The 16,405-nt window shown below is 37.4% G+C and overlaps 1 protein-coding gene across 1 annotated transcript; it reads left to right on the top strand.

Annotated features, from left to right (window-relative positions):
• The first annotated feature begins 7,402 nt into the window (after positions 1 to 7,402).
• LOC143864912 (kinesin-like protein KIN-14N) lies at positions 7,403 to 15,992 on the top strand. Its single transcript, XM_077375773.1, has 10 exons — positions 7,403 to 7,462; positions 7,544 to 7,618; positions 7,819 to 7,965; positions 8,116 to 8,202; positions 9,149 to 9,310; positions 9,428 to 9,630; positions 14,593 to 14,657; positions 15,366 to 15,418; positions 15,740 to 15,846; positions 15,893 to 15,992. The coding sequence occupies exons 1-10, from the start codon at positions 7,403 to 7,405 to the stop codon at positions 15,990 to 15,992; spliced, it is 1,059 nt and encodes a 352-aa protein (XP_077231888.1).
• Positions 15,993 to 16,405: the final 413 nt, after the last annotated feature.

Here is a 16,405-nt window from a genome sequence, read left to right as displayed (position 1 = left end):
TATGGAATTCCCCATGAACTTATCTCAGATAACGGATCTCATTTCAAGAAAGAAGTTATCACTCTTTGCGAAGAGTTCAAGATTAAGCATCATAAATCTTCACCTTATCGGCCGCAGACAAATGGAGCGGTGGAAGCTGCAAATAAAAATGTCAAGACTATCATTAGCAAGATGTCAGAAACTTATAAGGATTGGTCGAATAAGTTGCCGTACGCATTGTGGGCTTACAGAACATCAATTAGAGCTTCAACTGGGGCAACCCCTTACTCGCTTGTTTATGGTATGGAAGCAGTGCTACCTGTGGAGATCCGTGTACCTTCGCTCCGAGTATTGACTGAAGTCAAGTTGCCAGAAAATGAATGGGCAGACGCCAGATATAAAGAGCTGAACATGCTAGATGAAAAGAGGTTAAAAGCACTTTACCATGTGCAGGGTTATCAGCGCAGAATAGCCCGGGCTTTTAATAAAAAGGTTAAAATCAGAGATCTCGAAGAAGGCAATCTTGTTCTAAAAGAAAATCGAGCACCAGTGCTTGACCCAAGAGGCAAATTCAAGCCTAATTGGTCAGGGCCATACATCGTGGACCAAATCTTACCCGGAAAAGCCGTCAAGCTCCGTAATTTAAATGGAGAAATATTGCCGGAACCAACAAATCTTGATCAACTCAAGAGGTTCTATGCTTGAACACCAGAAGGCCGTCTTTTGGCCGAATAAAACCCAAATTCATAACCCAAAATCAAAAAATATATAACCTTTTGCAAACCCTTTCGAGCCTACATAAAATTTTCCTTCAAAACCCAATGTACTAGGGGCATTCCCCTGAACTACGCATGACCTGATTCCTACACTGGGATACGTAGGCAACCTGTTCACAGGTTCGGTCGAAACTCTTGCAAAACCTTAAGCCATTCTTTGAAAAGCTCTACCTCACCTGTAAAGTCCTTTTGGTGTTCAAAAAAAAAAAAAAAAAAAAAAAAAAAAATGGAGCTTGAAAATCCGCTAGATTGAAAACCTGAAAAGGCGATCTAGGCAAAATTCAGGATCATTCCTCTGCTAAGTTGAAAACCTGAAAAGGCAGCTTAGGCAAAAGTTAAGGGGGTAGCCTGCTGAGTTGAAAACCTAAAAGGCGATTCAGGCAAAAGTTAAGGTTGAACGGTCCGCCAAGTTGAAAATCTAAAAAAGAATACTTGGTCGTGGTAAGATGGGGTTCACGCCAGAAGAATTACATCGACCTCTGAACTCTCAGTAGGTCAGGCAAAAATAACAATGATTCCCGAAACTAAGGGCATTAATTTCAAAACAATCCGAAAGTTGATAGAAGGATATATGAAGTATCACTGTCTTAAAAAATAAGTGAAGATGTTTATCAGTGGAGAAACATTCTTTAAAAGAGGCTAACCTAACCCAAAAGAAAATACTGATAAGTCAGAAGCATCACGAGATCACTTGAGTAATCTTTCTTATTTTGTCTTTTTATTACCAATGTCTGTGGTTCTATTTTTAGAAAAATTTACAAATGCTATTTTAAAGAATTGTTGTAGGGTGCAATCACTCTGAAGGCAGGTTCATTAACGGATTCCGAGAAACTTGGAAAAGGTGCGACTGTCACGAATGGTGAAAAATCGTTGCAAGAATGATCTCTGGTCAATGAATAGAAGAAGGTTAGAAGGCCTTAAACTGGGGCAGGTTGCTAATAAAGTGGCATCTCATATTCAAGCCTTGAAAGACCTTTGCTGCATGGTGGTATTGAATCATTTGCTTCCAAAATTGTTAATTGGAGATTCCAGTTCCCCCTTTCCTGATAATCTCTGTTATCATATACTCTCTGAGTCCATTTGAAAGTGGTCTTCTTTCTTTGAACATCATACAAATATGATATCTCATTTCCTTGGAACTCCGTAAAAATACGGTATTCCATTTTCTTCTGAGTCCATTCAAAAATGTTCTCTTATTCTCTTTGAGCATCATACAAATATGATACCTCATTTCCTTGGAATTCCGTAATTCATCAAATCCAATTCTACGTTAAATTCAAATTCCCAAAATTCATCAAGTCCAATTCTACGTCAAAATTCAAAATCCCAAAATTCATCAACTCCAATCCTACGTCAAATTCAAATTCCCCAAATTCATCAAATCCAATTCTACGTCAAATTCAAATTCATAAAAAAACCTCCAAATTCATTAATCTCAACCGAAGATTGAAGCCGTAAAAATACGGTATTTCATTCTGAGTCCATTAAAAAATGTTCTCTTATTCCCTTTGAGCATCATACAAATATGATACCTCATTTCCTTGGAACTCCGTAAAAATACGGTATTCCATTCTCTTCTGAGTCCATTCAAAAATGTTCTCTTATTCTCTTTGAGCATCATACAAATATGATACCTCATTTCCTTGGAACTCCGTAAAAAATAAGGTATTCCATTCTCTTCTGAGTCCATTCAAAAATGTTCTCTTATTCTCTTTGAGCATCATACAAATATGATACCTCATTTCCTTGGAACTCCGTAAAAAATACGGTATTCCATTCTCTTCTGAGTCCATTCAAAAATGTTCTCTTATTCTCTTTGAGCATCATACAAATATGATACCTCATTTCTTTGGAACTCCGTAAAAATACGGTATTCCATTCTCTTCTGAGTCCATTCAAAAATGTTCTCTTATTCTCTTTGAGCATCATACAAATATGATACCTCATTTCCTTGGAACTCCGTAAAAAATACGGTGTTCCATTCTCTTCGAGTCCATACAACTACGTTCTCTTATTCTCTTTGAGCATCATACAAATATGATACCTCATTTCTTTGGAACTCCGTAAAAATACGGTATTCCATTCTCTTCAGGTCCATACAACTATGGTCTCTTACTCTCTTTGAGCATCATACAAATGTGATGTCTCATTTCCTTGGAAGCCGTAAAAATATGGTATTTCATTCTGAGTCCATTCAAAAATGGTCTTTTCTCTTTAAACATCATATAAATGTGATGTCGAGCGGCACCGCAGCGGGATTTTTTTACTACATTCCAATTCTAGGACTTCGTTTTGGGTTTTACATTAGGTAGTAAATGCTTGCGTCTAGGTTCCGTAGAGTCTTTTGTCGATTAAAGCTACGCAAAATGGTTCTGTCATTTTGACTTTGGTATTCGATGACTACGTCATCTCTACCAAAGAGGGGCATCTGTAGACACCCCATTTTGCTCTGCTTTGATTAAAAAAGAAATTAGGGTTTCGCTGTCAATTTTTCAATGTTTTCTATTCCGGTGTTCGTCCCTTACGCTTTCTCAAATCTTTCTGGTCATTTCTGCATTGTTCTGATTTTTTTCGCTAAAGTGCGGAGAAGGGTTATTCGTGAGAATCCGAGCAAGGGAGAATTTGTACCCGTTTGGTGGGCCCGCATTGAACATTTGTTTAAAATTGAATCAACCGGGGGCCCACATTGTGGGGCCCACATTGTGGGGCCCGCGTTGTGGGGCCCGCGTTGTGGGGCCTCAATGGGGCCTCTTGTGAGGCCTCTTATGAAGAGCAATGATGGTAGCTCTCCACTAAGACAACATGATGGGCCCTCCACTAAGAACAATAATGATGGATTCTCCACTAAGAAACATGATGGGCCCTCCACTAAGAACAATAATGATGGATTCTCCACTAAGAAACATGATGGGCCCTCCACTAAGAACAATAATGATGGATTCTCCACTAAGAAACATGATGGGCCCTCCACTAAGAACAATAATGATGGATTCTCCACTAAGAGGGACAACATGATGAGCTCTCCACCAACATATCTCTCTCTCTCTCTTTCTCTCCCTATATATATCTTCCTTCCCATCCATAAAAAAAAAAAAGAGAAATTTATCTTCCATTATCTCTTTCTCTTCCATTATCTCTTCTAATCACTCCCTCCAATCCCTTTCCTCAATATATTCTTCCATGCCTCTCCCTAATATTCTTCTTCCATTATCTCTTCACTCCCTCAATCACTCCCTCTAAACACTCCAGAGAAAGCGAAAGACGGCGGAGCGGATCGGCGGCGGCAGGATTTTTTATATTTTTTTGGATTGGGCGGAGATCTTCACCACAGGTAGGTGCATTGTTCTCAAAATATTTCTGTATTTTTCCGAATTTTTCTGATTTTTTCCGCAAATTGTGTTTTAAAAATGGAAAACTCTTCAAAAAACATCTTTTGACGAAGAAAAATTAAATTATATACCAAACAAATTCTACAATTAATGAAATTTCGTGGAAAAATAATATGTTACTGATTCATTTTACCATGAATTTATAAAGATTTTTGGAGTTTATTTGGTATATTATTTAATATTTTCTTTGAAACTTATCAGATTTTAGGAGACTTTTTACTAACATCAGATCATCATTAAAATTCATAAAATTTTTACAGTAGTCTTATCTTCCATATTACTTGTTACTGTAAAATTTTCGTGTTATTTGGATCTGTTTTAAAATGGGATGTAGTGTTAATTTATAATCTGGTCTGGAAATTGTAAAATCCGAAATTGGTAGTAAATAATTTCTAAAATTCATGAAAATCTCACTGCATGCTATTTTGATTCATATAGTATTTCTGTAGAAATTTCATAGAATTTAGAGTTGTATTTCTACTAGTTTATGTGTTAATTGTGCAATCTGGACATTTAATGGATTAATCAAGATTAAATGTGAATTTAATGTAAAAATATGCAAAACTCATCCTGTAAGCTACATACATTTTCATCTTGCTGCTGTAGAAATTTCAAATCATTTCGAATTTATTTGCAACAATTTCACTTGTAAAACCGCTCATATGCTTAAAATTGATAAAATCCATGGAAAATTCGAAATTAATTGAAAATCATATAAAAATTCCTAAAGAACTTTAAAATTCTGTCACATGTTCACTCCTTAATCCATTAAAACAGAAATTTTAGGATCTTTAGATTTTCCTGGAAAAATGGCCAGTGCATCCATAATCGTATCCCAATTGCAACTTGATCTTTGACAATTTGAATATTTAAGTTATAGCATGTTGTTGGCTCCGAGGTTATTGTCCACGGAAATCCTGAGATTCTGCCAGGCAATAAGATGCTATAACCTAAGTATTAAATTGCACAAGGAAAGAGCGCACGATTCCCTCCTTTGGATGCCATTCAAGGCCGAAATTGGTGAACCCTAGAACCATTGGTAATCCTTAAATGTCTAGAAACTGAAAATCTTCGAAATCTGAAACTCATTAACCTCGAGAACTTAAATCGATTTGTCTCGAGTCTTCCGGAACCATTGGATTATGGTTTCCAATCTAAGAACCATTAGAGCCCAATTTAGGAACACTAGTGTTGTGTCGTGTCCTAAGTTTTAGGGAGTCCTAGAGTTAGGAGTCCAGCCTCATCACGGACGTTTGTTATGTATAACAACCGTGCCATAGGTCTAGTCACACTAGTCACCCAATCTTTCCTTAAGACGAGCCTAGTAATCTAGGATGTAGGCAAACCTGCATTAGTCTAAGGAACAATTTGCATTTAGATAAGAATCATATAGCATCTCAGATGAAATCCTAAGATAATAAAATCCTCAACTTGAATTAAATAACTTCTCTCAAAACTGTTGAAACAGTCAATTCTGTCTAGGTCGGTGTCCTAGTTGAGTTAGGCATAAGTAGCTTGGCTTAGGTGCACCGAACTACGTCGACTCTGATCCCAGTGAGGCTTGGGTACGTAGGCAGCTTGGATGTCTGACGGCATACCACCCGCGAGTCGGCACCACAACAAATTGTGGTGTTTTGTATATTAATTTTCTTGTAAATACTTAATCAAATCAGTTAGGGTTTTCCATGAAATTAGAATTCTAGGAGAACTTTCACGTAGAATGAATCCAGACAAATTAATAAATCAAGATACACATCTAGGATTCACATTGAAATTAGATTCTAGGATGCATGTCACTTAGTTCGCACATTAACATAGAGTTGAATGAGCCATTTAAAATAAATTTAAAAGAGTTAGCTTTTGGAATCGAAGACCGATTATCGGGCAGGAATGGTGCATATGGCGGATAACTCCCCATACCTTCCATTCTCGTAACCAGGTAGCGAGTCTAGATTTCTGGTTAATTACGGGTCCTAGATCCCACATCTAGGTGGCGACTCTGTCAGTCTTTTTCGTGTGGAATTCGGATTGCCTTAGTGATCCCAAGTCCACAGGAAAGACGAATTCAAATCAATATTAAAATGCACACGCCAATCGCGTGGGAACGAGAGACCAAAGGAGAGCGCGCGGCGGCTCGCGCCCCGCCCCTCTCGCGGGATCATGTCCCACACCAGGTCACTCGGAGCCCTCTTTTCATTCTATTTCCTATTTTTATCGTGGTTTTTTGGTTTTCAACGGTTTTCCGATGTTTTATCGAGTTTTGAGACGGGTGATGGCGTAGCATGGCCCCTTCACAGGAATTGTCCTCGTTGAGCCCAACGATAGGTTATGACGACCGCGAGACTGAGATTTGTCTAATCTTTAGCGGATCAGGATCGCTGGGCTTGATTCTTTTATAATCGCTCTCTGAGCCTATTGTATGTCCCCATTTATCTTCCCTGGTATTTTTGGACCTCGCATACCGTCGATTTTTCGATTTCTTCCTTTCCTTGCATCTTTTAGCTTATCGCGTGTTTGTCTTTAGCTTCTTATGTGTTTACTTTCAGCTTACTTGCTTTTCTAGCATGTGACTAGTTACTATTTTTCTTAGCATTATCTCTTGCATAGGCTCGGATGCTAATGTATTTATTCTATTGTTTTGGTTGTTTACTGCTTTGTATTATCTTCTGCATAATTAGTTGCATGTTAGTATGTTTACTTCTTTATCTTGAGTGTTTGCTCTTTAGATATATCTTTTGAGCAGTTTCACATACTCATTCACATGCTTAGCTGTAGTATTTATTTATTCATCTTATCTTGATTATCTGCTTAGATGTAGCTCTTTAATGCTTTTCCTGCTTATCTCATCATATCTATCATTATCTGCTTAGCTGTAGTTGTGCATGTGGTTACTTACTGCTTTCTTAGATGTGTTGAGTTAGGATTAGATGTGATGAGTTAGGATTTGTTTGCTTTCTTTGCCCATTCCAAGGTGATGCATGCTTAGGTAGACGTTTTCTCAGGGATGTCTGTTCCCATTTCACATGATTTTAGCCCATAATTCTTCAAAAATAATAAAAATGACATAAGTGACCGAGTGCGCTCGGGCGAGTGGGGGTGCCTAACACCTTCATTCATCATCATCAAAATCTAAAAACCCTAATACAAGAGGCCTATATATAGCAATTAAAATAACATAGAAATAAAATAACATGAAAAATAAAATCCCTAAAGACTAAAACATGGAAATAAAAATCCTAAAAGTTCTAATGGGCAAATATGCGACTTATTGGGCCTACAATACGCATCAAATTGACAATAAGGACAAATGTTCTCGAGGTTTGTTGAACTGATACTGTTTGATAATTTTCAATACATGAACACGTTTATCTCATGTATTATTTTAATCTTCTATTGCAGGAGACTTGTTCATGCCAAAAAGAACAAATCAGCTTACTGCAACACCAACTCTATGCCGCAAATGATAAATTGCAGGTTGGTTACATTTTACTGAGGTTCATCTGTTCAATCACATCTGTTCAATCAGCATCCCCCCTCTCCAAACCATCACCACCACCCGCACGCACGCACGCACCACACAAAACCAATTACGTAATTGAGTAGACTGATCACTCCTAATGACTTGCCGTTATACAAATGTTAATTTTGATTTAATGTTTATTCCCTCAATTTAGCTAGCAGATTTGTCTGTCATGGACAAGCGGACAGAATGCGAAGAACAAAAGAAAATTTTGCAGGACCTACATAATCGTTTAACAGAAGCAGACATGCAAATTATAGACGAAGAGAAACTGCGTAAAAATTTTCACAACACAATACTGGTACCAATCTTCCTATTCTTATTGGTACTTGGTAGTACGTAGAATTCTACTGGCACTGAAACTTTGGTTTATTGCAGGAACTGAAAGGGAATGTTTGAGTTTTTTGTAGGGTGCATCCTTTATTACCTGATGATGATTGTGGTGGAGCAGAAATGTCAGTTGTTTCATGAGGCTTCAGAAGAGGATGTTTTTGTAGAAATCTCACAACTTGTCCAGAGTGCCCTCGATGGTTACAAGGTGAGCACATACATTTCACTTAGTGTTCGTAATGTAGGGCTTAGAATGTCTATATTTTAGGGTGGCCAACTCGTTTAGTTTGTGTCTTTGCCTCTATTTGGAACCCAGTAATTGACATTTGATTGATGGTTGCATGTGTTATATTTTGGGCATCTATTATTTTATAGCCTTGTTGTATTTTATAATTTATACTTGATCATGGCATGGAATAAATATTAACCCTTCGGCAAACTCTTTTCACAGCCAGCTGAGTGTAAGACAACTCTTCAAATGATTAACTGCTTAATTCAGGTTAGCTGGGCCTTATCTTTTTATGAATTGAGTTGTTGTATAGTGGCTGCAGTTTTATTAGTGATGCCAGACGGTCTTGGGACCCAATCACATCTAAGGTTTAATATCCCTAACAATTGCATGCCAGTGTAGAATAAAAGAATATTCTATGCAATTTCTGTCCATTTTTTAATGCCAAAATGAATTAACTAAAGCAAGGGGAGCCTATGCAATTTGTGTCCTTAAGAACCCACACATGACTAGTATATCTTTATGCTATTTATTATGGACACTATTAGGCAGTGCTATTACTTGTATGCTTCAAAATGATTGTCCGCTAATTGCAACAAATTAAGGACCAAAAAAATTTCCAACCCTTGAGGAATACTTCCTGAAGTAGGTTTTTGGATGAATTTTTATGATTTTGCTGTTTATGTATTCTTGATTTTCTCTTGTGCATGCTTAATTAGTTCTTTCAGTTCTTTTGTCTTTAATATTCAAATTTCCTCATCATCCTCATCATCATTATTTACTCTGTGCTTCATTTATCCTGTATGTTGCATTCTCGTTTTCACAAATATTTACAGTTGTGGTATTTATGAGTTTATGGTTTCATGAAGGATGGGATTCACAAGTTTGGGTACATGATAAGCAATCAAAATTTGTGTTCTGGCAGGTTTGCATATTTGCTTATGGTCAAACAGGTTCCGGTAAAACCTGTACCATGATGGGTAAGCCAGAAGCTCGGGAGCAGAAAGGGCTGATACCACGATCCTTGGAACAAATATTTCAAACTAGTCAGTTGCTTTCCTCGCAGGGTTGGAGATACAAAATGCAGGTTGACCATTTAATTTTTTGTGGGTTCCTTTTTTTTGTAATAGTTTGAGTGCATGAGTATAACTTTTTTTCTTAATTTTTCTCCCGGACATCTTAAGTATTCTTTTAACATCTGCAGGCATCAATGTTGGAAATATATAATGAAACAATCCGTGATCTGTTATCCACGAGCCGCTCTAGCGGTCCGGACTTGTCACTTGGAAAGCAATACACAATTAAACACGATGCAAATGGAAACACACATGTCTCGGACCTCACCGTTGTAGATGTGTGCTCTATCAAGCAGGTTTCCTCTCTTCTACACCAGGCTGCACAAAGCCGGTAAGTTCTTGACAAGGCATCTTTTTATTCCTATAGTTTATATCTGTAGAAAACAGTCCGACTTTAATATTTTTTGGCTTGCAAGTTAAAAACTATAAATCACATTGTTATATCCTCATTAAATTGTGCCACTACCTTTTATCCTATAATATAGAATGATGGGCATTTGTTGTTTGGGTTACGTATATCTTACTTTGCACTTATTTTCATCAACCGTCTTTGTGTTTCATATTTTTGTTGTCATATGTTCACACATATTCTTCTTTGGCACAAGATCCAATTATCATGCAAAGGATATATATCTTACATTCTTATATGTTACAAGTTGGAATTATTCATGTGTATTGCATGCGGACTTATCACTTGGAAAGCAATACACAATTAAACACGATGCAAATGGAAACACACATGTCTCGGACCTCACCATTGTAGATGTGTGCTCTATCAAGGAGGTTTCCTCTCTTCTACACCAGGCTGCACAAAGCCGGTAAGTTCTTGACAAGGCATCTTTTTATTCCTATATTTTATATCTGTAGAAAACAGTCCGACTTTAATATTTTTTGGCTCGCAAGTTAAAAACTATAAATCACATTGTTATATCCTCATTAAATTGTGCCACTACCTTTTATCCTATAATATAGAATGATGGGCATTTGTTGTTTGGGTTACGTATATCTTACTTTGCACTTATTTTCATCAACCGTCTCTGTGTTTCATATTTTTGTTGTCATATGTTCACACATATTCTTCTTTGGCACAAGATCCAATTATCATGCAAAGGATATATATATCTTACATTCTTATCTGTTACAAGTTGAAAGTATTCATGTGTATTGCATGCTGAATTTATCTTGTTTGTTTACTTATATTGTGGCATATGTCACAAATCAATTTCACTCTCCAGAATAAAAGGAACGTCAGCTTTTGTTTGGTACATGTACATGTTTTGTCTTATTTCTGTAACTGAGTGAAAATACCTGTAGGTTTTATATATCTATTTTGGTCTTTATTATGGAGTTGAAATATCTACGTTTTATATATCGATTTTGGTCTTTATTATGGAGTTGAAAATATCTATATTACATAATGGCTAGTATGTAAGGGGCAATTATCACATGTCAAAACTGATTGAAAGTTATTATAGGGTGGAGATATATGTCAAACATTGGAGTCCTATTGGTGGACATGAATGAGACTAGGCTCATGTCGGTACTTGGGGTAGTTTTTTGAAGAATGCAATCTTAAGTTTAGTAATGTTTTGATATCCTAGTTGGGTCGAGAATGCTACACTATTTCTTTTTTTTCTATAGGAATGATTCCGTTAAAAAATAGACTTATGAGAGATATCAAGAAGGGATGGCATAAATCATTTTTTCCCAGGCCAGAGTCTTCATTTTATTGATTATCGGAAGAAGAATACAAAAGGGGGACATAGCTTCCCTCGCCTCAAACCCAAAGAAAGAGAATAAGAGAAATAAACTCACTAACTGAACGAAATGGGGCAACAACCCAAGCCACCAATAGAAAACATAAAGGAAACAGAAGCTATCTAACCGAATTTTAGGAAGGCCTAACTGATCACACCTCCCTGCTCCTCTCGTTTTCGGGGAAGATTAGCCCAAGGTAGAAAATAGGAGAAATTATATGATGCCCGACCGTCAAGTCATGTGAAGGAGGTACTTCAAAAGTACCACCCTTGATATTTGATCCAACAGCAGCATCTTAAAAAGTGGGCTTCTGTTGGATCAAATATCAAGGGCGGTTCCGTTTTGACGGTACTTGACGGTCGGCCACCATATAAAAACTCAGAAAATAGTTTATGAAAAGGATTTTTGAAGAAAAATGGTGCAAACCTAGGGTTCATGGGTTCTTTGGAGAGCAGTAGCTATAACAATAGCTATAACAGTTGGTTGTTCATCGAGAAGAAGAGGGCTTGTGCGAGGGGGGGGTGGGGGAGGATGGGAAAATACAGCCAAACCTGCTGAATTATAGGTTGTTGTTCAGAAACAACGCAGTAGATTAGCCGATAAACTGATCGTATGAAGGAAAGTGACCGAGTTTGCTAGCGGCAGCACAAGAGATGTTGATCTGAAGTCCCATCTGTTCAAAAACAACGCAGTAGATTAGCCGATAAACTGATCGTATGAAGGAAAGTGACCGGGTTTGCTAGCGGCAGCACAAGAGAAAAGCGAGGGAGATAGGATAAAAGAGGGAAATAATGGTGGTGAAAGGCAGTCGGCTGCACTTGTGTGCATATATGATAGGTGACTTGAGGGAGGCAACTTGGGCAGTAAGGCGATGAGGGTAGACGGAGAAAAAGCGAAGAGAAGAAAGGGAAATCAAAGAAGGAAGAAGAGAAGGGAGAAGAGGAATGAAGGGAAATTGGAGAAAGTTACGGTGGTAGAAAACGGTAAGGCTCTCAAGTGGGCCGTGCCAAATAAAAAAATCCTCAAGGAAGCATCTCTCAAGATTTAATGATTATGAAAGAAACCCATCTGTGCAACAACAAATGGGAGTAGATATCCTATAAGATTTAAGGCTAAAACTCTCTATCCTCAAATGGAAATTGAGTGTTGTTAAGAGAAACTGATATGGGATGGTAGAAAACGGTATATGGGAAGGATTCTTGAAGAAAAATAAAATCCTTAGAGAAGCATGTCACAATTAAATGGTTGGAAAAGATTTAAGATTTAGGGCCAAAACTTTCTAATCGTCAAATGGAAGTCTAGTGTTTTGGAATCAGTTGATCAAACATTTTTTGATAAATAGTTTATTAAAGGTTTTATGAAAAGCATTGGTTGTTTCCAAAAGATATTTGCAAATGCACAGGAGGTAATTTGTGTCCACTCCTCGTAGAACTAAACTCGGTAAATAAAGGATTGGAGGAAGGACATAGACATTGGATGTGACTCGGGTAGTTTGATCTAATGGTCTTCTTCAGGGTAATCTCCTGGTGGGGCCACTTGCTTAATGCGATCATAGTTGCATTACACAATATGTGATCGCAATGGGGCCCATTGTGCGTCATGCTGGATCAACCATTGGATCCCTTCGATGATCCCACTTCCAACTCGCTAGACGATTATGGATTGTTGGACAATCCGGGTTCAAAATTTGATCGTACGCTTGGAATGGATTGGATTCACTGTATGTGATACAGGGAGGAGGCGCACCATAGGGTGCATATACTTGTATTATAGAGGGGATATACCATAAGGCCCATCAAACTCACTAGGATAAGCGGTATTCTTGAACTAAACGAAACAACAAGCGATGAAACTAAAGCCAAAGACAGATAAAGTAAAGCACTTAAACTATAAGACAAGTAGGCCTCTCTAGACCATACAAATGCTCGGCGAGCCCAACTAAACAGTATATGGGAAGGATTCTTGAATAAAAATAAAATCCTCGGGGAAGCATGTCATGATTTAAATGATTGGGAAAGAACCCTATCTGTGTAGCAGCTAATGGCGATATATCTCCTGTAAGATTTAAGGACAAAACCTTCTTATCGTCAAATGGAAGTCTAGTGTTCTAGAATCAGTTGATCAAACGTTATAGTTGGGTTTGAGTTTGCATCAGAAGTTATTTTGCAGTTGATATTGCCATATATTTACAGCTTGCAACCAAATTTGGGTAGAAAAGTAATAATACTTGTGAGTTATGCATCTAGTGTTCATTTTATTTGTCATGGGGAAACGCCAAGAAGCCCATAAGCCGCCAACATTAGAAATTAAATTCTAAATTGCCCTTGAGCTAATTTCGTCCCATTTTCTGCTTATGTTGGGCGTAACAGTTGTCGATCCCTGACCTTCAATGTATACTGTTTGTTCCACTTAAAGTATTTAACATTTCTAAAACCTCAAATCATAAGTATATATTTCCATTTAAAAAAAGGATTTAAAGTGTCTGATATTGGAACATTTTTAAAACCTCAAAGTCCAAGATGTATTATCGTGTATTTGTTTGAGGCAAACATGGTATTTGGAAGGATATGACATGCTCATAGTTTCAAAACTCTCCTGCGTCATCGCCGACTTGCTTGAGTCGATTCCCTTAAACCTTAAACTCCAATAAGTATTATCATGTATTTGTTTGGGGCAAACATGGTATTGGAAGGATATGGCATTCTCATTGTTTCAAAACTCTCCTACGTGATCATCGATTTGCCCCGAGTCTTTTCCATTTTGCCTTTCTGATATTCTCTTCTGAGTCTGCATTTTGCCAATGTCAATCAAAACTCTTTTGACTCTTCCAAGTCATGACCGCCTCAAATTCAATACTACTCAGCTGTGTCAACCAAGTCGACTAAGATTTCCTTCGGCCACATTTTGGTCTGCATCTGCATTTTGAAACACAAGTAGTGCGATGAATAGTATATATATTGTAGGATACAAGAATAGTTCTGTGTATCACCCACTTGGAAAACATTTTTTATCCCACGTTTCAGTATCTGTTGACATGTTCCCTAAACTTTGTATCACCCAACGAATACAAAACATATTTTTCTTTATTTTCCCTTCTTTTTTTCCCAAACTGCCCTCCATGTTTATTCATTTACTGATCAGCAACTATGATTGCTTTTGCATAGGTTCTAGTTTAATTCCTATCATCTTTCATGTATATAACATCTATTCAAAAATTATAAAAAATATTTTCTCTATCAGATCGGGCTTTTTCCAATGACGATATATAACGGTGTTTTTTTTTTTGAATGCTAACGAGAATTTTAATAAAAAAAAGGGAGAAAGGTGAACCACGACTGAGATGGTCAGAAGAAAGGTGAGCCACGACTGAGATGGTCAGAAGATAAAGAAAGCATACAGAGAAAAGCAAGTAAAAGGGAAGACAATAAACAACTACGGCCCTAAGTGGGAGGAAATATAATTCTAAGGAGCCTCTCTATCCATTCCCAACTAGGCTAGTGTCTGCATAACTATTCTCCATCCTCTGCACATGCAGAAGGGGTTATGGAAATCTGAGGCTCGTTGATGGATCTCGTCTGCCAACTCATCAAATCTCTGAGGGTGGGGATGTCTGCCGTCCTTCCATCTGATTTTAACGAGCGAGTCTCCCTCTAAAATCAACTTGCTCAAATCCCTCTCCTTGGTAATTGTAATGCCCTGCGAACAACTCTCAATTCCGCTACGTTGGAACCTGTGATCCCAATGGGGCCAGAGAAGGTACACCAGGTCTTTCCCATATCGGCCCTGAGAACTCCTCCAACACCAGCTGGACTTGGATTACCGAAGCTCGATCCATCAAAGTTGAGCTTCATTTATTCAGGAGGAGTCCATCGAGGAGCAGGGGCTTCCTTGTTATCCCTAGAGATGCAAATCTCTCTCTTGCACTCCATGAGGTAGAGCTCGAGATCCAGGTTTATGGGAAAATATTTTGTAATCAATTTTGTGCCTAACAAAACATGTCATAATTGTGACCCTAGAAACTTTTCTGAACAAACAACACCGACAGAAAATTTAATTTTCAGTGACCTTATTATCCATTTGAAACTGATATTCAGTTTCTATCATATCAGTTTTATTGTGATTTTTTTTTTTGTGAAAGATAATTAGAACGATATGAAAAGATGAACTTTGGCCTTAATGTTGATGTTTACTACAGTGATAGAAATCGTTGAATAAGCAGTTTCTAGGATTGGCTTGGATAAGGTTTATCTTGATATTATCTTGACCTATGTTCAAGGATTTTATTCTTGTAATATTTTATCCCTGTAGGAAAGGTCGATGACTTGTTGTTAACTGAGGATAGCAAGTCTATTAGACTGAAGGTTATTATCCGTTTTTATGACTTTACAAAATTACAATTAGCAATTGAATCTTGGTTTGTAAAATCAAAAGCAAATAAATACTACAAAAAAATTTTCATTCTCTTTCTTTTTTTTCCATTCCTTAAAAGTTTTATAACTGTTTTTTTATTTTTCAGAAAAGCTTAACACTAGGTCTGTTGGCAAAACTCAAATGAATGAGCAGTCTTCTAGAAGCCACTTTGTATTTACTTTGCGGATATCCGGAGTTAACGAGGTACCTTTGTGGAGCAACATTGTATTTAATCATATTCACATACTGATATGTTCCTTATGATTCCCCAGGGCACCGAACAGCAAGTGCAGAGTGTATTAAATCTTATCGACCTTGCTGGTAGCGAACGACTGTCCAAGAGTGGTGCAACGGGGGATCGCTTAAAGGAAACTCCATGGTGCAAAATTATATTGTTCAATTTTCTTTTGTGCAATGAATTTCAGTTGCAATGATTCGCCCACAGAAGATGGTTCCGAAGATACGTTTACAGACATTAAGGTCTTTGAATCCACACCAAGACAAGGCTGCCAATTAGAGAATTAAAGGGACACATCAAGGTAAAAATTCCAAATGACAATAAAGTAACCAGAAAATAATCAGAATACAAAAGGAAAAACCCATGCATTGTGGTCAGCTATCAAAAGAACATGTTCAAATCAATAACATATAGGAAGCTTCTAATGCTCAAGCACTGAAATTCTGGAGTTGTCATAAATATAATTGAAAGACACTCCAATAACTTATAATCGCATCCAATAAGTGCCACAAATTTTTTAGGTAAAATGAACTAGAGCTACAACTGGTGCCCCGGGGAATGCAACAAAGAGAGATACTGGCCCATACAAATATATATATATATATATATATATATATATATATATATATATATATGAGAAAACTGTTGGTGAGCTTAAGCGCACCATTTTTTTGGTGCGCTTAAGTTGCTATAACGCATC

Source organism: Tasmannia lanceolata, unplaced genomic scaffold (assembly GCF_043159265.1).
Source record: "Tasmannia lanceolata isolate RefF3 unplaced genomic scaffold, GAP_Taslan_0.1 ptg000054l, whole genome shotgun sequence".
Lineage (NCBI taxonomy): Eukaryota > Viridiplantae > Streptophyta > Magnoliopsida > Canellales > Winteraceae > Tasmannia > Tasmannia lanceolata.
This window is presented reverse-complemented; position numbering and strand designations above follow the sequence as displayed.